Source organism: Lynx rufus, unplaced genomic scaffold (assembly GCF_022079265.1).
Source record: "Lynx rufus isolate CCGP_SWC_20201006 ecotype Redwood Valley unplaced genomic scaffold, mLynRuf1.p SCAF_4, whole genome shotgun sequence".
NCBI lineage: Eukaryota > Metazoa > Chordata > Mammalia > Carnivora > Felidae > Lynx > Lynx rufus.
In genome coordinates, this window is record NW_025814856.1 from 11,193,733 (window position 1) to 11,214,743 (window position 21,011).

The 21,011-nt window shown below is 47.0% G+C and overlaps 1 protein-coding gene and 1 long non-coding RNA gene across 5 annotated transcripts; both read left to right on the plus strand.

Moving 5' to 3' along the window:
- Positions 1 to 11,562: 11,562 nt before the first annotated feature.
- On the plus strand, positions 11,563 to 13,756 carry LOC124524185 (uncharacterized). Its single transcript, XR_006965170.1, has 3 exons — positions 11,563 to 12,004; positions 13,265 to 13,364; positions 13,593 to 13,756. It is a non-coding gene; the product is annotated as an uncharacterized LOC124524185 (long non-coding RNA).
- Positions 13,757 to 15,560: 1,804 nt separating this feature from the next.
- LOC124524183 (C-type lectin domain family 4 member G-like) lies at positions 15,561 to 20,098 on the plus strand. 4 transcript variants are annotated; one of them, XM_047096266.1, is made up of 7 exons: positions 15,561 to 15,658; positions 15,824 to 15,934; positions 16,165 to 16,218; positions 16,300 to 16,389; positions 16,728 to 16,879; positions 17,746 to 17,849; positions 19,620 to 20,098. In XM_047096266.1, exons 1-7 carry the CDS (start codon positions 15,622 to 15,624, stop codon positions 19,744 to 19,746), a joined length of 675 nt encoding a protein of 224 aa, XP_046952222.1. In that variant the 5' UTR covers positions 15,561 to 15,621; the 3' UTR covers positions 19,747 to 20,098. The 4 variants fall into 4 exon arrangements, with proteins under 4 accessions (XP_046952222.1, XP_046952223.1, XP_046952225.1 ...); XM_047096268.1 differs by having other exon boundaries at positions 15,572 to 15,658; positions 15,829 to 15,934; XM_047096267.1 differs by lacking the exon at positions 16,165 to 16,218.
- The last annotated feature ends 913 nt before the right edge of the window (positions 20,099 to 21,011 follow it).

A 21,011-nucleotide genomic window follows, 5' to 3' on the forward strand; every position in this document is an offset into this window, starting at 1 on the left:
TTTGGGTTTTTTTATTTTTAAAGTTTATTTATTTATTTTGAGAGAAAGGGTGCACTCACACAAGTGGGGGAGGGGCAGAGAGAGAGAGGGAGAGAGAGAAAATCCCAAGCAGGCTCTGCACTGTCAGCACAGAGCCTGATGCAGGGCTCAAACTCATGAACCATGAGATCATGACCTAAGCTGAAGTTGGCCGCTTAACCAACTAACCTACCCAGGTACCCCTGAAGCAAAATTTTAAGTGAAACTAACGGAGTGTAGTAACAGGATGTTTGCCATTTCCAGTGTGCTTTGGGACAGAGAACAGAGACATTGATTAATTCAATAAAAGTCTGGTAAATGGATGGCAACTCAGTGATCATCCCCACTTGGAAGTTATGAGCCATCTCAGACTCACTGTGTCTAAACCAAATTCTTCATTTTCGCTGCAGACCTGCTCCTTTGCTGATCCAAAAAGTGGCTTCATTGACTTGGTCTGCAGACAAGTGCCTTTTTAAAGCTGTTTTTTTTGGTCATTTAATCTTACCGCAATGCAGTTGAACACATAAAGAGATTACTTTGGAATTCATTGAGTGTTTTTTGGGCCAAATACATGATTAATTTCTATAAATATTCCCCATGTGCTTGAAGAAAATGAGTCTTTTCCTCCCTGAGTGTACATTTCTCTATTTTATAGCTCAAACTTTTTTTAAAAACAAGTTTTCATTCATTCATTCATTCATTCATTCATTTAGAGCTTGAGCATGAGTGGGGGAGGGGCAGAGAGAAAGAGGGAGGGAGAGAGAGTCTTGATCAGACTCCACCCTCAGCGCAGAGCCTCATTTGGGGCTCGAATTCAGGAACAGTGAAATCATGACCTGAGCCAAGACCAAGAGTCAGACACTTAACCAACTGAGCCACACAGGTGCTCCATAGTTCAAAGATGCAGTATTTAGATAATAGATTCCTTAGTCTGAGTCTTGTCTGCTTTAGTTGTCAATTTTTAAGATAAAAAAAGCTCCAAATATTGGAATTGATGCTACTGTGGATTACCATTTACTCCTTTACGTATGATGAGTTTATGTCTACTGACAATCTTTTTGACCCCTTAAAAATAGATAGCATCTTTGTGACATAAGATACTTTTCCCTTTAATTGTATCAGATATTGATAATAGGATTGCCACCCCAGGTTTAATATTTGTTGGCTATATCTTTTGTCTATTTTCTAAAATATGAGGTGATATTCATATAAAATTAACAATTTTGAAATGAACGGTTCTGTGGCACTCAGCAAGTTCACCATGTTGAACAACTATTGCTTGTATCTAGTTCCAGAACATTTTCATCACCTTAAAAGAAAACCCTGTTCCTAGTGAGTAGTCACTTTCCATTCCCTTTTTTCTAAACCTTTCCGTATTCTTATGTTTTAATTGAGTGTCTTGTATACACCATACTGTAAGACATTTCTTTCTTTTTTTTTTTTTAAGATTTTATTTTTAAGGAATCTCTACACCCAACATGGGACTTGCACTCACAACCCTGAGATCAAGAGTCGCATGCTCCACTGACTGAGCCAGCCAGGAACCCCAAGACATTTGTTTCTTATTTAAATCAAATCTAAAAACTCTCTTTTAACTGGTGATTCTAACCCAATTACATTTATTCATACATTAGGAGTAATTCTTACATTAGAAGTTTATTGCCACTGGGGTGCCTGGGTGGCTCAGTTGGTTGAGCATCTGACTTCAGCTCACATCATGATTTTGCGGTCTATGGGTTTGAGCCCCACATCGGGCTCTGTGCTGACAGCTCAGAGCGTGGAGCCTGCTTCAGATTCTGTGTCTCCCTCTCTCTCTGCTCCTCCCTGCTTGTGCTCTGTCTCTGTCTCTGTCTCTCTCTCTCTCTCTCAAAAATAAATAAATATTTTAAAAAGTTTATTCCCCTGACTTTTCATATTTTCTATCCACTGTGTATTCTTTTTAAATTCTTTTCTTTTTCCCATATATACCTTTTGGATAGGTCCAGGGTGGATGATGAACCAATATTATGTAGCTGGTAAAAAGTTATGATGTCTACAGAGAAGCATAGGGCATGTATGTAATATCAACATACTTCTGTAACTAGTGTGTAAATATTTATGCATGAGCATAAGAATTGAAGGTCAGTATAAAAATGTGGTCATGTGATTCTCACAGGTTTCTTTGAAAAGGTCATTTAAAAATTATTTTTGGAAGGGGGGGCACCTGGGTGGCTCAGTGGGTTGAGCTTCCGAGGTCGGCTCAGGTCATGATCTTGCGATTTGTGAGTTCGAGCCCTGCATTGGGCCCTCTGCTGTCAGCACAGAGGCCACTTCAGATGGTCTCCCTCTCTCTCTGTCTCTCCCCAACTTGTGGTCTCTCCTAAATAAATGAACATTAAAAAATTGTTTTCAATTCCACTATACTTACCATACAGTGTTATATTACTTTCAGGTGTACAATACAGTGATTCAACACTTGTTTCCGTGCTCATCACAAGTGCACTCCTTAATCCCCTCTGGTGGCTACCAGTTTGTTCTCTATAGTTAAGAATCTGTTTTTTGGTTGGTCTCTCTATTTTAAAGATGTCATTTTTAAGGTTGGCCAGGCAGAATGGCATTAAGGAAAGAAAACTAATTTTTTTTTAATGTTTATTTATTTTTGACAGAGAGAGAGAGAGACAGGGCATGAGTGGGGGAGGGGCAGAGAGAGAGGGAGACACAGAATCTGAAACAGGCTCCAGGCTCTGAGCTGTCAGCACAGAGCCCGACACGGGGCTCGAACTCACAGACTGCGAAATCATGACCTGAGCCGAAGTCAGACGCTCAACCAACTGAGCCACCCAGGTGCCCCAAGAAAACTAATTTTAAACACAGTGACATTGGGATTTAAGTGCCAGCAGAACCCTAGCTTAGGAGCCTCAAAGAGGGTTATAAAGCTCTGATAGCCCCAGGACCATAGGAAATAGAAACCACTCAACAATCCTGATTTTTCTTTTCCCTTCCTGTTGAATCCAATTCTTAACTTCAAAATTTAAATGAAAAGTAAATAAAAGTGTTGGGAAGTGACCTTTCCATTAACTCTAAAGGAATCTCAAGAATGACCACATTTGGGAGGGGCTATAGGACATTGGAGGCTAAAGTGACACGAGGACAGGAAGCATGGCGCCCGGGAGCAGCCCAGGGAGTGTCCATGACCTTGGAAAGAAGATCACTTTTGGAGAGGCAGCTTACCGCTATTCCCTTCTCACCTAGATGCCTAGATTCTCTTTCCCACATTTTATTTCATGATAAACCATCTACAGATCTGTCTCTGTGCTGATTCGGGAAAGAAGAGAAATGTGGGAGGTCTGAAGGGCAGCAGCAGTTTCCTTTCAAGGACAAAGGAGAATGACTGAGAGTAGTGGGGGCAGCTCAGGGCACCTGCTGTGTCTGAGGGCTGCACTGAAGCTCCTGGCCCAGGGAGCCAAACCTCTGATGAGGTTTTGGGGTGATGGGGGGCTCGTGGGGTCTGGAGCTGACGGCCAAGAAAGAATTCTGGAAGACTTCTTTGGTGCAAAAAAGGTGATTTTCTTAAAGCATGGGGACAGGACCCATGGGCAGGAAGAGCGCATTCGGGTCCTGATGGGTACCTCATTATATACCCTCTGGTTGGGAGGGGATCAGGGATAGAGTAAGTCTCTAAGGAATTTTGGAAGCAACCTTTCCAGGACCTAGCTGTTGCTAGGGAAGTGCCACTAATTACCATTTAATACAACCTCAGTCATGAGACCCTTTATATGTATATCAGGGGCCATAAGCTTGGAGTGTGATTGCCAGCATATATCCTGGGGCAGTTGAGATAAAGGAAGTTGATTTACAGGATCATTGAGGTTGGGATAATGTTAAACTGAGGTTCTCTTTTGCCCCCAGCAAAGTGTCATCATCCAGGCAGCTGAACTCCTAGAGGGAGGTCACTTTGCTGGTTTCAAGGACTTGTCAATGGGCTGTAGGCAGTAAGGGAGTTTAGTTTTTCATTTGCCTTAGTTTCCCCAGCACCATGGTAAGCACTTAAACCCCTTTCCTTTGTTCTTGGGTAGCCGGGAGTGTCTGAGGAATATCACATAGATCCCACCTGGGAGTGTGTATGCTAGCCTGTATTTTGCCCTCAGCCTGCTTCATACTCCCTCATCACCTCCAGCCAGGCTGCAGGAAACAAGTGAGATAAGACTTGGTCAATGTACACCTTTACTCCACCCAGACAAGCTGGATTATAGGTTTATGGCTCTTCTCCTTTGACCCCATTAGCCTCTGCCCCTAACATTCCTTTGTATGGAAGGCTCAGTTGTGTGTGGAGAATTTTAAATCATTTCCATAAGTCATGCTTTAGTTTAGGATCCAGCATCCAGGCAGAAGGAGGCCAGGTGGATGTGCCCATCTCTTCTGCCTTATCAGGAAGAAAATGAGTATCAGAAAATTCACTACCTAGTGAGTCAGAGGGTGAACCTGGAAATCCTCTGGTGAGAGTGTATCTGTGGGGAACAGGCAGCTCTTCTCTGCTGCCTGTCCTCCCTTGAATGAATTTCCCTCAGGATGATGGGAACAAATTCCTTTGTTCTTTGCCCGACAGAGACTCTGATCCTCTGATGGTCACTTTCCTCAGCATTATTCTGACAAAGGAGAAAAGACTGGCCTGCTGGGACCCGGGTTGACTGGAGTGACCCAGGTGCCCCCAGTGTCCCTCTCACAAATGAAGGAGCCCACCAAGCTGGGGGAGAGATTGGCGGAAGAAAAGATGGCCATCGGGATGGGACAGCCTGACTGCTGTCAGGATGGGGTGGGAGGCAGGGGGGAGCTGTACCCTCCTCTTGGTCCCCAGCTTGGGAGGTACTTCCTGTGATCCACCCCTGAAAGTTGGAGCCAGACCCAGCAGGATTGAGAGCTTCCCTAACAAAGAGCGGCGAGTGAACAGGGTCAGAACACGGGTCAGAACGGAGGCAGGCAGCGTGACAGTGAGAACACAAGCCCTGGGGTCAGGCACAGCTGGTTCAAATCCCAGCTCTGCCCCTGAAGAGAGGACTTGGCTGTGGGTGAGGGAACTAAACTCTGAGCCTCAGTTTCATCATCTGTGTGGTGGGGACTCTAGATGAACCCACCTCAGAGGCTGCTGGAAGAAGTTTCCGAGAAGACTCAAGGGCAGTGTTTACTTCAAGGACTGGCACACGGAATGGTGTTCTTATTCATACACCATGGCCACCTATAGGAAGAAGGGCATCATGGTGTGTGGAGGGTAGAGGATGGGCTTGGGGAAGTGTCTGGAAGCACTAATGAGAAGACTAAGGGAGGAGAGGAGAACTTCTAGAAACAGAAGAGCAGCTCACAGGCCGGCAGACCTGGATCTGGCCCCTGGCAGTGGCAGCAAGGCTGTCCTCCTCCCCCTGAGGCCGGCCTTACCACCCCCAAGCTCCCCCGTGTCAGCTACTGGCAGTGCAGCTGAGCTCACTGGGGGAAGTTTCTGGCTTCCTGAATGGGGAACACAGGCCAGGCAGAGGACGGGGTGGAGAGACCCGGTCTGGGGACAGTGAGTGGTGGGGGCTGGGCCAATTCCCCTTGATCCTTGGGTGTCAGATATCTGGGCTGGAAGGAGGAGGCAGACTTCAGATCTGGTGGGGTTTGAGGGTTCAGAGAATCCTGGAGCCAGGCTGGAGGCTGAGGACCATGCATTTGCTCTCTCCCCACACCTCCCAGACCTGAAGATGCTGCTCAGTAGGTACATGAAAAGATTCTCATCATCACTAATCAACAGGGGAATGCAAACCAAAACCACATTGATGTACAGACTTGTCCTATCACCATGCCGTATGCCTGAACCGATTGTAACCTTGTATGTCAACTATACGTCAATTTAAAAAATAAATTAGGGGCACCTGGGTGGCCCCGTCGGTTAAGCGTCCAACTTCGGCTCAGGTCTTGATCTCACGGTTCATGGGTTGGAGCCCTGCATTGGGCTCTGTGCTGACAGCTCAGAGCCTAGAGTCTGCTTTGGATTCTGTGTCTCCCTCTCTCTCTGCCCCTCCCCTGCTTGTGCTCTGTGTCTCTTTCTTGCTGATAAATAAATAAATATTAAAAAATTTAAAAAAATAAATTAATTTAAAAACCACATTGAAATGTCACCTCACACATGTTAGAAAGGCTAATGTCAAAAAGGTAAGAGATCATAGTGACTCTCGAGGATGTGGACAAAGGAGAACCCTTGTGCACCCTTGGCGGGATTGGAAATCGCTGCAGTCACTCTGGAAAACAGTATGGAGGTTCCTTAAGATATTAAAACTAGAACTACCAGGTGATCCAGAAATCTTGCTTCTGGGAATTTATCTGGAGGAAGTGAAATCACGATCACATAACGACATCTGAGCCTGTGTGGTCATTGCTTCATCACTCACAGTGGCCAGGACACTGAAACAACCTAGATATAATGTGTAATGGAGTGTACATATATTCCCATGTATACTGATGGGGTTTTGGGGTGATGGTGGGTGTCCAGAGCCAATGGCCAAGAAAGAATTCTTGAAGACACCTTTGGTGCAAAAAGGTGATTTTATTAAAGCACATTTACAGAACCCGTGGGCAGAAAGAGCTGCACTGGGGTTGTGACAGGTAACTGGTTATATACCTTCAGGTTGGGAGGGCATCAGGGATAGAGTAAGTCTCTAAGGAATTTTGGAAGCAAGGTTTCTAGGACCTTGAGGGGCTAGCTGTTGCTACAGAAACCATTTATTATTGTTTAGTTAAACCTCAGTCATGAGACCCTTCAGATGTGTATCAGGGGGCCATAAGCTTGGAGTATGGTTGCCAACATATACTTGGGGATGAAAAATAAAGGAGGTTAGCAAAGGAATTTTTATATGTTAAAGCAGACTCACAGGATCCTGGGGGGTCAGGATAATGTTAAGCCAAGATTCCCTTTTGCCCCCAGCAAAGTGTCATCATAGAGGAAGCTGAGCTCCTAGAGGGAGGTCACTTTGCCCGTTTCAAAGACTTGTCAATGGGCCGTAGGTGGTAAGGGAATTTGATTTTTCATTTGCCTTAGTTTCCCACATCACCACGGCAAGCACATGAACCCCTCTCCTTTGCTCTTGGGTAGCCAGGAGTGTCACACGTATTCCCGGTGGGGGGGGGGGGCAGTGTGCTAGCTTGTACTTTGCCCTCAGTTTGCCTTATGTTCCCTCATCATATATGATGGAATATTACTCAGCCATAAAAAGAAGGAAGTCCTCCTGTCTTCTATGACAACATAAATGACATTGAAGGCATGATGCTTAGTAAAATAAGTCAGGGAAAGGCAAATGTTGTATATGACCTCACTCATACACGGAATGTAAAAAAACGTGAAGTCATAGAAAAGGAATAGATTTGTGGTGGCCAGGGGTCGGGGGTGAGGGGAATGTAATTTTGTCAAAGGTTACCTCACTCATTCACACCTACTATACAAGTCTCAAAACCTTTAGGTGTGGCTGGACCCCAAGCTGCCTCCTCAAAAACGATCCACTTCTTCTCTGGGGGTGGAGTTTCTCGTCACCAGGCTCATTTCTTATCCTTGATGAGGCTTGGGGTCTAGCACACCCCCATGCTACCCCCAGTATCATGTGATGGTCCCTTCTGCATCTATCCACCCAACCCTTCTTGGATGAACAGAGCCTGGCCAATTTTTGAGAGAATGAGTTTTGCTCCTTCCTATGTTGGCCAAAGGTGTTGGGACAGTGTAATTTCTGAGTGATTTCCTACAGTGTTGTTTCCTCCCTCTAGGTTGGGAAGGGCTAACCACCATCCCAGGAATTCTCAATAAATTTTTATTCCTTAAAAAAAATAAATTAGGTGTGGCTATTCCACAAGAGAAGGAACAGTAAGTACTGGTTTTTGCCCTAAAACAAAAGCATGTGGGTGGTGGGAGAGAGAAGCCCTCTTTCCCCTCTGTGGGCTCCACCATCTAGAGTAATTGGAATGAGGCTTATCTGTCCAAAGACAGAAAGAAATAAAACCACATGTGGAAATTTCAAAGAAGAGAGCTGTGATGCCATGATCAGAGTCCTGAGGTCGCCTCCCCCAATCTTTGCATGTCCTCGGACAGGAGTCAATGGATTTCTGGTTTTTTGGTTTGGGGGGGGGGGTTATTTATTTATTTATTTATCTGGCTAAAATTTACCTTTCTGTCCCTGACAACTGAATCTCCATTCAGTCAGAAAGGAATTTAGGAGACTGTCACTCCTTCCATATCTAATGGGGGAGTCATTTCCCCACTCACATGGTGGGTGTTCCAGACCTCTATTTGAAGCCCTCCATACCCCCTGGGTGGACCATTTCCTTTTTGGACTTTAGTCATGAGAAAACTCTTCCTCTCCTGGGACCTGCAAATTCAGTCACTCATCAGATGTGGAGAGCAACAATCTCATAAACACGGGAGGCATTCAGTTCAATGCCTAGAACACAGTGCTTTAAGATCACAGCATGCTTTTCATTCCCTTTAAGACATGAATATAAATGTGTAACTCTTTGATTATTTGCTCCTATTCTTGTGAATTATGTTCTTCCCACTTCAAGATAGATGCCAGGAGGGCAGGGACCTCATCTTGCTTGTTCTGTGCTTGAGTTCCCTAGCCTGCAACAGAGAAAGCACTCAGTCAATGTTGGTTGAATAAGTGAATGGATGAGTCCTCAAGACATGGGGTGGTTGGTTGGCTCAGATACCTACAGGACTCTAATAAGTGATAAAACAATATTCTTGATGGGAGAAAAACTCTCTAAAGGCCTGACATGCAAGGGAAGCCATTTTTGATTTCTTTCTTTCTTTTTTTAAGATGTTTATTTATTTTGGAAGAGAGAGAGAGAGTGCACAAGCAGGGGAGGGGCAAAGAGAGAGAGAATCTGAAGCAGCTCTGAGTTATCAGCACAGAGTCTGACATGGGGTTCCATCTCACAAACCGTGATATCATGACCTGAGCCCCAATCACGAGTTGGACGCTCAACCCACTGAGCCACTCAGGCGCCCCTTGATTTCTTTGTAAGTCAGCATCACTGTACATAAACTTTGCCTGATTTATGGCCCACAGTCATGCATTGTGCATCTGCTTCGTGAATGAGTGGCTTAAAGGAAAACCATCTTGTCCTTGAGACATCGATCAATGTTCCTGTTCCCCGTGTTCCTTTACAATAAAACTCATGATTCCTGCCTATGTGCTGTGCACTGCATTTAGTGTTAATGTATAATCCATAATCTTTTGGGCCTTTGCAAGATACAAAAAAGGATGCAACCCTGGAATAACTGTTCATTCTCAGGAGCACTCTCTGTGAAGGTCGTGTTTCCCAGACAGCTGTCCTAACTTGGGCTCGAAGAAAACTCTCTTAACTTGTAGAGATTCTAAAAGGTTTGTTCATTTTGTGCGGACACTCCCCAACATTCATTGAGCACTATGAGACAGGTGCCATTAAGCTTTCCTTTCCCACCTGCAGTTGGAGGCTCAGAGAGGTCAAATTTACTTCACCAAGTTTACACAGCCAGAAAGGGGCAAGGTCAGGATTTGAACCCATGGCAGTCTTATGGGAGTCTGTGCCCTAAAGCAGGAAGCTATCCATGTTACTACACAAGTATCCTCTTGCCTGTTACTCTGTGTTTAAGAACCTGAAGACAAATGAACAATTTGCACTGGTGGCCAGCTGGTCTCTGTTTTTCATTTTTATTTTATTTTATTTCTTATTTTTTTAATGTTTATTTTTGAGACAGAGAGAGAGAGAGAGCGAGAGCATGGGGAAGGAGGGGCAGAGAGAGAGGGAGACACAGAATCGGAAACAGGCTCCAGGCTCTGAGCTGTCAGCACAGAGCCCCAAGCAGGGCTCAAACCCACAAACCCTGAGATCATGACCTGAACCGAAGGTGGATGCTCAGCTGACTGAGTCACCCAGGTGCCCCATCTCTGTTTAATAAATGAAATCAACAAATTATAGAACAAGAAGAAAACAAAGGAAAATAAGTTCCCAGGGAATTCAACAGAGGTGATGTCATGGGATCTCCTTAACCAGCAATTGGAATTCATCTAAACTGGCCATCTCCAGCCCCACCTCAACATTCTCTGTGCCTTCAGTCGGGGCTCCTTGGCATGCTTCCTTGAGAACACAGATAGATTAAAAATATCATAGACGTGACTGGCATTAAGGAGCCCAATGGCACATGCACCCAGCACAATCTGCCAAACTCTGCTGGCATAATAATCCCTAGAAACCAATTCCAAGTTTTGTTAGTGAACAAGCCATGGGATTTTCAGTGACACTTAAGGACTCATTAAAAGTTGGCTCACAATTCCCCACCCTCCACTTCATTTGTGGAAATTAAAGAGTCCCTGTGGATCAGCTACAGACCTGCAGGCAGATGAGATCTGATGCACAGCCCAGGGCTAAGGTGGAGACAGGGCCAGGGACTCACCCCCCTCTGGAGAACTGGTCCCCAGATAGTTTTCCGACTTTGACTCAAGCCCAAACCTGGCCATTTGATTAACATCAAGAGACAGAAGTGGCAACTGAGGTGACATTCTCTTCCCCCAAGCCACAGGATTCCCAGAGCTGCAAACAGCCGAATGCTACAACATGCACACTGGGGCTCCGGGCAGCAGAACCCAAGCGTGCAAAGCACCTGCTGCCGAGCGTGGCTGCTGTGATCGCTCCGCGCTGCTGACTATGCGGGTGGGGGTGTCCAGAGCTCCGAGGGCGGCTGACAATTCTACTTCTGCAGCAGGCTCACTGCAGTTATGGGTATTACCTGGCCAACACCGCCCCTCCTTCCCCACTACACTGGCAGCCCTGAGAGGGCAGGACCAATATGAACTTGCTTAGCATTGTGTCCCCCCAGCCGGGCACCTAATAGGTGTTCAATAAAACTGGCTGAGAGAACAAACTAGCCTCTCACTACAACCCTATGGGAAGTCCGTGTGCTGCAAGGTCCCCCTGAGGTGTGAATAGCTATTCCCCAATTTATCTGAAATTCACTGACATCACAGCCAGTCTCCCTCTTGTAAACTGTGTGTCGTCTAATGCCTGTTGGGGTTATGGGGTAACGCACTCTGTAATCTGATCCCCACCTGCCATTTTAGGCCATTTTGAGCCACTCACCCCTCTTGCTGCCCAAGACTCTGTCATGTCGGCCTTACTCTGTTCCTTGGATGGACAATCATCTTTTTGCCTCAGGTCCTTTGGACATGCTGCTCCTTCGGCCTGGTGTACCCTTTCCTCTCACTCTGCCCCTGGAACAAATGTCGCAGCTGAAATGTCACTTTATCCATGAACCCGCCCCCCTATGCCCACCTGTACCCTCCCTACTCTCTGTGGATTGGTATTTGGGCTCCTACAGCCAACCGCCTTCCTTCCCTCAAACTCCTCACCCTCTCGTCTACATTCAGTTATCCATCATCCACCCTCGCCCTTCTACTGTAATGTTCACAGGAGCAGGTATGTCAGTCACGGTGGGCTCCCTGGCGAAGGGCTCAGGCATTGCATATGCAGCTGTTGGACACATGCTGGCTGGGGCTGGACTTCCTCTGAGCTGGAGATAAGAGTTACCTCGTGCACAGTCTTTGGGTACTGAGGCCGGACATGCTTATCAAACTAAGCAGCTGGTGTGCCCTGTTCCGACTTTACCCAGTTATCAAAGAGAAGATCAAGCATGAGGCTTCCTCCCGCCATGCACCGTGAGGGGATGAGGGGGGACTTCTTAAGCAAGACGATGACCAAGGATTTGAAGACTTCTTCAGCTTGACTTAACTGGGCAATCCGCAGTGGGAGTTTTGTCCTATAAACACTCACGGTGTCCCTGGTTTGTGCTACAGATGGAAAGTGACTGGACCCGAGCTCCACCTCTAAGAGCAACTGGACAGGAGGGGGAGACAAGCGAGCGCTGAGGTCATTCAAATCTGGGAGATAAATGCCGTGAAGATACAACCGACTCCCAGGACGCCACAGCCCCCCGACCTCCCTGAGAGCCATCGAGGTACAAAGAGCCAGGAAGGAAAGCCACTGACAGTGAACTCACCACCAACACTAGAGGGCGCCGTCCTGTACTTGTGTCTGGGCTCAGGTGGAAGACACAGGGGCGCGGTGGAGGGAAGCAGGTGCAGGGCGCTACTCTTGGGGACAGGCTGGGTCTGAGCCACCTCTCCGTCTGCAGCTGTGAGCAAAGGCTCTGGCGCCAGCAAGGGCTGATGGTCGTCTGGGCGACAGAGCCACTTGAACAGTGCTTGTCGGTCACCCCTGGTCAGACCCGCTGGCGAGACCCAGAAATGCACGGGCCTGTCCCGGAGAACGGCTGAGCAGAGCTGCAAGGCTGTGGCTCAAAGCGACTTTGGTTATTGGCCGTTTATCTCCGGTGGCCACACACTCACTGCCGGGCACACAGCAGGTGCGCAGGAAATACCTGTGAGACAAACGAAAGCAGGGTGCCCATCGTTCAAGAAAACATTTGAAATGGGCGCTGAGCGGGGAGAGGGGCTCATGTCGACCAAGCACCTACTGGGTGCCAAGCTCTGCACACATGGTGTCTCTTATCCTCATTCAGCCCATTTCACAGAAGAGCAGGTGAGGCCCAGAGAGGCCAAACCACTTGTCCGGGGCCACAGCGCCCTCTCCAGGCAGGGCTGCAAGCTGCAGCTGAGCTGAGACCTTGGCCTCCACTCCTCCTGGGGCTTGGTATTGACTCCCGTGTGCGATGTTAGCCTGGTGTCCTGACCTCTCTGGCCATCCAGAAGCAGCAATAAAAGAGATTTCTCCTTCGTCCTGAGCTCATTTCTTGGTTGACCGTGTGTTTCTCTGATGCCTTTCCCGATTTGAGTTGTGCCAGAAAATCCCCCACATTCTGGCTCTTCTGCTGTCCCAGTGGGATAGAGCTTAGAGGAGAGTGTTGGCTGGACCTCAGTCCAGGCTGGCACCTCCTGCCAGCCCACTCTCTCCTCCTGGGCCCTAGAGGGGCGGTCCTGCGGTGCCTCCAAGTCCCTTCACATTTTGGCTCCAGTCTGACTCCCCAGCCTCCTCTGAGCTCGTTCTGGACACTTCTCCATGCCTTGGCTCTGCTGGTTCCTCTGCCTGCCGTTCCGTCCCTGGCACCATGTGCGGGAGACTTTTCATCCTTCAGAGTTCAGCTCAGGTGGCACGTCCCTCCTTTGCCGCCTGCACTGTGGGGTCTCACAGCACTCACTGCATGCCTTCCTTCACTGTTTTCTTTAATGCATTTTTATTGAACATTTACTATGTGCAGGAATCATTTTTGATGTTGGGAACACAGCACGGAACCAGTGAGGCACTGTCCCTGCCCTCATGATGTCACAGTGTCATGGGAGACAGCGACCCATAACCAGGTAAGGACAACACTGTATGATAGGGGATCTCAGGGGAAGCGAGGAGTCAGAGAGGCACCAGACCCAGCCAGGAGTGGGGTAATCAGGAAAGGCTTCCTGGAGGAGGTGGCAGGTGATCTGAGACCAATTAGTTGAGGCAGATGGGAGGGAGGCATGAGGGATGTGGTGGGACCTGGGGTGAGAGTCTGGTACATTCAAGAAATTGAAAATGCTCCCATCTCATTTTAGCCTAGAGATGCAAAATGAGGGTGGTAGAATTGAAGGAGACATGTCCAATATTCAGCCCTTAGGGGAACCTGCCCTTTCTCCAGAATCCACCTGTGAGCCCAGATGAATGCCTGGCCTGTGTTTGGGGGCTCCTGCTACTACTTTTCCTCAGACAACTTTTCTGGAATCAGGTAAGTCTCCCTTGCACAGGAGGGTGCTCACCTAGTCACTACCAGTGGTCAAACATAACAGGTGGGGACAGGTGGGCCTTAGGGCCCTTCTCCAAGACAGTGCAGGGGCATGTCCTGTCCTTTGCAGGATCCATTCCAAACCCCATTGTCCAGCTTTCAGGCCCATAGCTTATCTCCCCCAAGCTCACCCAGCATGTGGACGTAACCCAACCACACAGTGTCCCATTCTCTACATTACTGGTCTCCGTCCCTCTGGCAGGAATTCCCCTCCCTCTGCTATCAGCCCAGAGAAGGCCTTTTTCATCCTTCCAGCGCCAGGGACCACATTTCCCACGGTGACCAGCAGATGTCGCCCTCACAGCCTTGCCCCAGAGCACGATGGCTCATCCTTGCTGGGTCTGGGACTGGATGCGATATATCTCTGTGTCCCCAGAGCCTGTAATAGTTGCTGGCACTTGGTAGAGACTCAATAGATGCCTGGTGTGGAGTTTATTGACCGAGCCACTCCCACTGGCCAGAGTGCAGTTCTCAAGTCTGGAGTTGAACATCCTGTAATAAAACTCATGGATGTAGTGTTTTTGTGGTGTTTGAGGTTTAAGAGTGCCCCCCAAAATAGACATGGGGACCAGGGTTGTCCCTGGAAGGTGACAGGCACCAGAGGGGAGTGAAAAGTTTGAGACAATTCTTTCCTATGGCCAAGACCCACTTGAACTCACTGTGGTCCTGAGGTCCTGGAGTGTTCTTTCTGGAAGCCACTGACAGTCTTGTCTGACCCCGGATAGCAGAGGAGGACTTCCCTCAAAGAATTCTCTTGAAACTGAGGGCCCCCTCTTGTTCAGGACCCAGGTAGGCGTCCTGCTTGGCCAAGTCTAGGAGTATTACTGTGCCTCTCAAAATACCCGTAGCTGTATGTATGGGAGGCTTGTGAATCACCAGATACCATGATCTCTAAGCAGAGAACATCCCTGATTGGTGGGGGATACTTATTCCCAGTTTATAAATAGGGAAACTGAGGTTGATAGGTTAGGGGAGTGTATTACATGTCATCAGAGTAAATGAGTAGGAGGTGTGGGGCTCTGAAAACTTTATAAAAATCATGAAAGATAAACAAAGCACAGATTGAAGGAACTCAGAAAATTCTAGCTGGGTGAATTCCAAACAGCATATGGAGACACACACACACACACACACACACACACACACACTAGGCAACCTGCTGAAAACCAAAGAAAAGGAGAAAAATCATAATGGCACTCAGAGAGAAAAAGACACGTGAAATGGCATGATGTACGAACGTTTCCTAACAGTGGGTTTGGTAAATAGAAGCCTCTCCATCAACATGAGCTTGCCTCTTCTTACCCATCGCATTCTCCATTTAAGATGTAACGTCACAAAGCCAACGTGTGGGGAAAGGAGTGGCCACGTGCTCTGGGAGAGCATAAACGTAACTCCAGTGCTGAAATTACTACAATTTTATCTCTGAGAAAATGGGGGATTTTTTGAAACAAATGGAACCAGAAGCCTGAAGGTGCAAATGCACCACAAACTTCGAAGCAGATTTCTGGGGCGGCTACTGTCCCCCAGACCAAGAGAGAAATGACAGCTGCAGAGAATACTTGGGACAGAACACCTTTTCCAAGATGCTAATGCCATCTCCCGGTGGCGTGAATTGGTGATAAGCCATCTAGAGACCTTGGGGGCCTCACTGAGCCAGGAAGGAAACATCTGATGGTTTACGTGGGGTGTGGCATTTCCTAGTATAGGATGGGCGTGTCTTCAACAATAACCAGAAGGGCTGTGGGTAGCTAGACCAGAAGGAGCTGCAGCCACAGGTGAACACAGGCACAGGACCTCACACCATGGAAGGAAAGTATCCGCCCATCCAGGGGAAACCGGGTGAGTCAAGAGGCCCAGGGCAGGAGTAGGTGCCCTCAGTACCAGCGACTGCTCCTTGCTTTCCACTCCAGGGCATGGTTCAGGCCCATCCCTCATCCCTCCACGTTCCTGGCATGATCCTGGCAGACCATGTGCACTGCCTCATACTTGCCGCATTCCCCGCAGCACAGAGGGACCAAAGGCTGCCCCAGGATGACCCCTGGAAGTTTTTCTGCCTGGCAATGACTCTGATGCTGCTTCTACTCGACCTCATCCTAGGTGTGGTCCTGGCTGAGGGTAAGGTGGTGAGCCAGTGGGAAATGGGTGATCACATGGACCGAGTCTTGAGAAGCAGGCCCTACAGGGCTGGGGCAGAGATGGGTCAGTAAGGGGGTGGCTGGACTGCATTGCTGGACTTCATGATTTTAGAGGGAACCTGCCCTCCTCGTCTTAGCCTGCAGTTTGGGGAGTGGGAAAAGAACCGGGTGCTGAAATGTCTAGAGCACATCAGCACGTGTCTCTCCTAGTACTGCTGTTCTCCAACAAGATGCAGGAAGACCTCAAGCAAATGGACATCCAATGTGAGTGCTGAACGAAACAGAGGGCTTCCTTCCCACACGCACCACCAGGTCTTGATCCGCCTTTCTCTGTGGGCCTCTTAGTTGTGCAGGGTCTGGCAGATGCTGGGCACGAGCGGGACATCGTGTGGGGAGAGGTATTCCGGCAAACGGAAGCTGTGCGGGCAGGCAACGGTAAGGAGGCAGGGTGGGCTGGGTGGTGGGAACTGGGAGTTGGAAGAGGACTGCTGTTGTCTTCAGCACTGCTGATGGTAGTGGTTCTTATAACACGTGAGCGGGTGTTGGGTTGTTTTAATCGATCCTCTGTCAAGGTGGATGCCAACATAAAGTGTGAGGCCCCTTGCATGTATCACTCTGCCATCTGGTAAGGCCCGGCTCTTGCATGAACACATGGGAAGCTACTGTGCTCATTTTGGCAAAGAGGCACGGATGAACAGGTTTGGATCGTTTCACCTCTGGAGGCCAGTGCAGCCTGTAGCCTCAACAGAGCTGATGTCCCTCCCCTTCTCCAGAATCCTCCTGCGAGCCCTGCCATGAAAACTGGACGGCATTTCAGGGCTCCTGCTATCAATTTTCCACACAAGTACTGAGCTGGTTCAAAGCCAAGGATCACTGTACAGAGAAGGGTGCTCACCTGGTCATCATCAACAGCCAAGCAGAGCAGGTGAGAAGCAGGGAGGGGTGCTCTGGAGACCCGTCAAGTCATTGCAATCTCATGTCCTTGTTCCCTGTAGAATCCAGTGCAAATCCTGCATTCTGTCCTTCATAATGTCCTTCCGCTGTTTCAGCATGCCGCGTTGCCCAGTATTCAGTCCTGCTTCTGAATGATTCTTCATGGTGGCCCTTCTGTCTGGAATGCTTCCTTCTATCTACCTGGACAGCTCCTACCTGTTCTTCATCAGATCAAACTTGGTCCTTCAACATCCTTCCCACCCCCTCTTCCTTAATACTGGACTATGCTGCCAGATCCCTGGTTCATCTCTCCTTGCACATGGAGAACTTCCTGGCTAGGGGTGGTTCTGACTCATTCTTGATCCATACTGCCTGGAACCAGATTGGACACACTCAGTATGGTTCAGCAGACTCAATGTTTGTCAGTGGAATCCAACTGATTGCCACAACATTTTCTATGGAGTATTATCCAGATTCCTCACCCTGTTAACCATGCCCTTGAATAATCCTATCTACCCTTTAACCAGGCAGTGCTCATCTAGGAGCCATACTGGGCTCTTCTTCCCTCATTGAAGTTTCAGAAAATCCTGGAAGGCACTTGCCATTGTTACCCCCATTTTACAAATGAAAAGCCTGAGGACCGTAAGTGTCCAGAATTTGCTAATTACACAGGTCATAATAATGGTGGAAATGGTCATCTACCTGGAGCTTTAAGCCACTGTGTTCAACGGCGACATTGGAGGACATCCTTGCCCATGGGGTCCCCTAGGTCTTAGTCCCTTTCATGGACTGCTTCCACTGCCATTCTCACCTCTGGATGTAGTCTTTCCTGACTTACTTTGCCTTCTTCTCATGCAGAAATTCCTGAGTCCAAAGGAAAATAATGGCTACTGGATTGGCCTCAGGAAACAATACCCAAAGGGCATTCACAAGTGGCAAGATGGCTCAGTCCCTACCTTCATGTGAGTGTCTCTGTTGGACTCAGAACACCTGAGCTTGTCTGTCCCATTGAATCTTGAAGACCTCTTCCCACAGATTCTCAAATTGCCTCAAGGGTCTGATTTTGGCCTGAACCAAACTTCCTGTCATATTTCCAGTTGTCATGCTTATTGCTATTTTGTTAGCTGCAGATGTGTGTGTGTGTGTGTGTGTGTGTGTAAAAACCGTAATTAAACAACATTAAATAGGAAGTTCTTTATTGTAGGAAGTCTCAGTGCCTTTAATACATTGAAGAGAATTGTACACTCTAAGGAGGGAGTAGACAGTGTGTGATGTACCAAGCTTACTGAGAGACCCAGCTCATCTGGATATATCTGGAGCTTCTAGTGTCCTATAGAACACACCCAAGGAATCACTGCCCAGGGGATCCAGTCCTAACCCCTCCACGTATGATTCAATGACCTCACATTCTGGTCATCATCTGTTTTTGAACTTTTTTCGTGTCTACACACTTGACCAGAACCACACGCTAAGCCTCCTGGACCATCTTGAGTACATCTGCTCTCTTTCACTTCCACTGCTTCTGCCTCAGCTCAGGTCAGGACAATTGCTGTATATCCTGTACTTAGTCTTACCTTCATCAACCCATGCTCTAGTCAAGTTCAAGGGGCCATCTTCCTAAAACACGCCCTTGATATACTTTTTGGAAACACCCGATTCCTCAGTGCCACATGGGTAACCTAGAATCTTCAGATGGCACCTTTCAATTCCCACATAGTGGGTGCCAATTCATCTTTATACCCGCATCTCCTACACTCCCAAGGGCTCTCCACCCCCTTGCCACAGCTATGTGGTAAATGACTCATCTTTTTGGATATTGTCTTGTATCTTATCTTTATGCTTTTGTTCCTGCCGTGTCATCTATCTGGAACATCTTTCACTGGCTCGTGTCAAGCTTCATAGAAGAACCCATCCTGTGCCCAGCGTGAATTAATCCAACTCCCTTAATATCCCAGTCATACCCTATGTAGAGTTTTGTAGCTGTGTTAATTATGATCTTCCTTTGCCTATGTATGTCTTGCCCATCAGACAGGCTGCTACTTTAGGGCGGAGCAGACTTCCAACACATGGGTGTGTCTCCAGTTTCCAGTACAGGGCTTGGTACACAGCAGGTGCACAATGAACTATATTGGAATGAATGAGTGAGTGAGTGTTATAAGGATTTCAAGAAATGTTTAGGAAAGAGAGTATGGGATCATTTGACAGACTTGTCACCTGTTATACACCAGACATTCAAATGCATCATGTTCTCAAACTTAATCTCAGAGATCCAGGGATGTTAAGTCATTTGTCCGGTTTGGCCTCATTTGTTTCATTTATAATTCAAGATTATTATTATAAAACAGATGATTATTATAAAACAGTGGTGCTCAAAAGGTGGTGGTTTCTTCCTAGAGACAACTGGCACTGCAATATTTTTGGTTGTCACAATGGAGAGTGGGTAGAGACCAGCCATGCCACTCAATGTCCTACAGTGCCCAGGATGGCCCCACACAACAGATAATGATAAAGCTCCCAATGTAAATATTTCCTTCATGTAAACACAGTGCTGTAATATATGGTTAGGATATTTTACTTTTAGGATTACTCACATATCCCCAAGGAAAGACCTTTGCCAGTAGCCTTATTCTCTTCTGGGATCTTGTTGGTGAGCTCATCTGGGCATGGCTGAGTGTGGCTTGCCCAGCACTGTGGTTAAGGGACCGGGCTGATCCTTGTATTTGTTTTCACAGCAACTGGCGTGATACCAGATCTTCTCACTATGACTGTGCCTTCCTGATGGGTTCTGGCTCTTGGTCCTCTACTACATGCTATGCGCATTGGTATCATTGGATATGTGAGAAGCCACAAGTCTGCTGAGATGCTCCCTTTCCTCTGTCTTCAGTCTTGGGAAAGATTGTCTTGATATGTGACCTCATAACAATTCCCCAGCTTGGCTGCAGAAAAGGGGGTCTCCTGAAAGCCCTAGTCCTCTTGGTAGCGTTGTCTCCCTTTCTTTCCCTTACTTCTAAATTTTGTTGGGGTACATGTATAATAACACCAGGATGAAACAATGAGCAAAATATATCGTGTAGGACATTCTACAAGACAAATAATCTAGTTTTGAAAAAAAAATGACAGAAAGGCAAATGTCATATTATTAGATATGATAAAATAAAATATAAATAGATAAAATAAAAGAGTCTTAACTGAGAATAAACTGAGAGTTGATGGGGGGTGGGAGGGAGGGGAAAGTGGGTGATGGGCATTGAGGAGGGCACCTGTTGGGAGGAGCACTGGGTGGTGTATGGAAACCAATTTGACAATAAATTTCATATTAATTAAAAACACAAATAAAATTTGAATCTCATATAAAAAAATAAAAGAGTCTTAATGACGTAACTCAATGTGTATACCATGTTTGGATTTTTATTAGAAAAAGCTTGAAAAAAATCACAATATTTGAGTATGGATTGTATATCAGGAAACATTAAGGCATTTTTATTTATTTGTTAGGTGTGCTAATGGCATGGCATAGACAGATGGTGGATGGATGAATAGATAAATAGATAGATAGATAGATAGATAGAGATATATCACTATATGTTAGTAATCTATACTAACACGAACATGGGTAATACATAGGGGTACATTTGTGTACTCTGTGGGATTTTCTTTAAAATGATAAACCAGGGGTGCCTGGGTGGCTCAGTCGGTTATGCGTCCGACTTCAGCCAGGTCACGATCTCGCAGTCCGTGAGTTCGAGCCCCGCGTCGGGCTCTGGGCTAATGGCTCAGAGCCTGGAGCCTGCTTCCGATTCTGTGTCTCCCTCTCTCTCTGCCCCTCCCCCGTTCATGCTCTGTCTCTCTCTGTCTCAAAAATAAATAAATGTTAAAAAAAATTAAAAAAACTAAAATGATAAACCAAATAAGGGGGAAGATTGTAAGAAACTCAATTGGTCGAGTGTTTATAATTATTAAACCTTGAGACACAGGAGTTCATCATTTATTCTGTCTAATTTGTGCCTACAGGAACATTCCACATAAAATTTTAAATTAGTCAATGCAATTCATAGTAACTTGTATAAGGTAAACACGATTCAGAAAGAAACTCAGCAAACTTGTGGTAGAACAGAAATGTCTGA

What these genes read in the sequence shown, in the direction of transcription:
- LOC124524183 (XM_047096266.1), top strand. Translation starts at nt 15,622, where the DNA reads ATGGAAGGAAAGTATCCGCCCATCCAGGGGAAACCGG. An exon ending in GCCCATCCAGGGGAAACCGG is followed by an intron (nt 15,659 to 15,823) that starts GTGAGTCAAGAG and finishes CATTCCCCGCAG; the next exon opens with CACAGAGGGACCAAAGGCTG. An exon ending in CAAGCAAATGGACATCCAAT is followed by an intron (nt 16,219 to 16,299) that starts GTGAGTGCTGAA and finishes TGGGCCTCTTAG; the next exon opens with TTGTGCAGGGTCTGGCAGAT.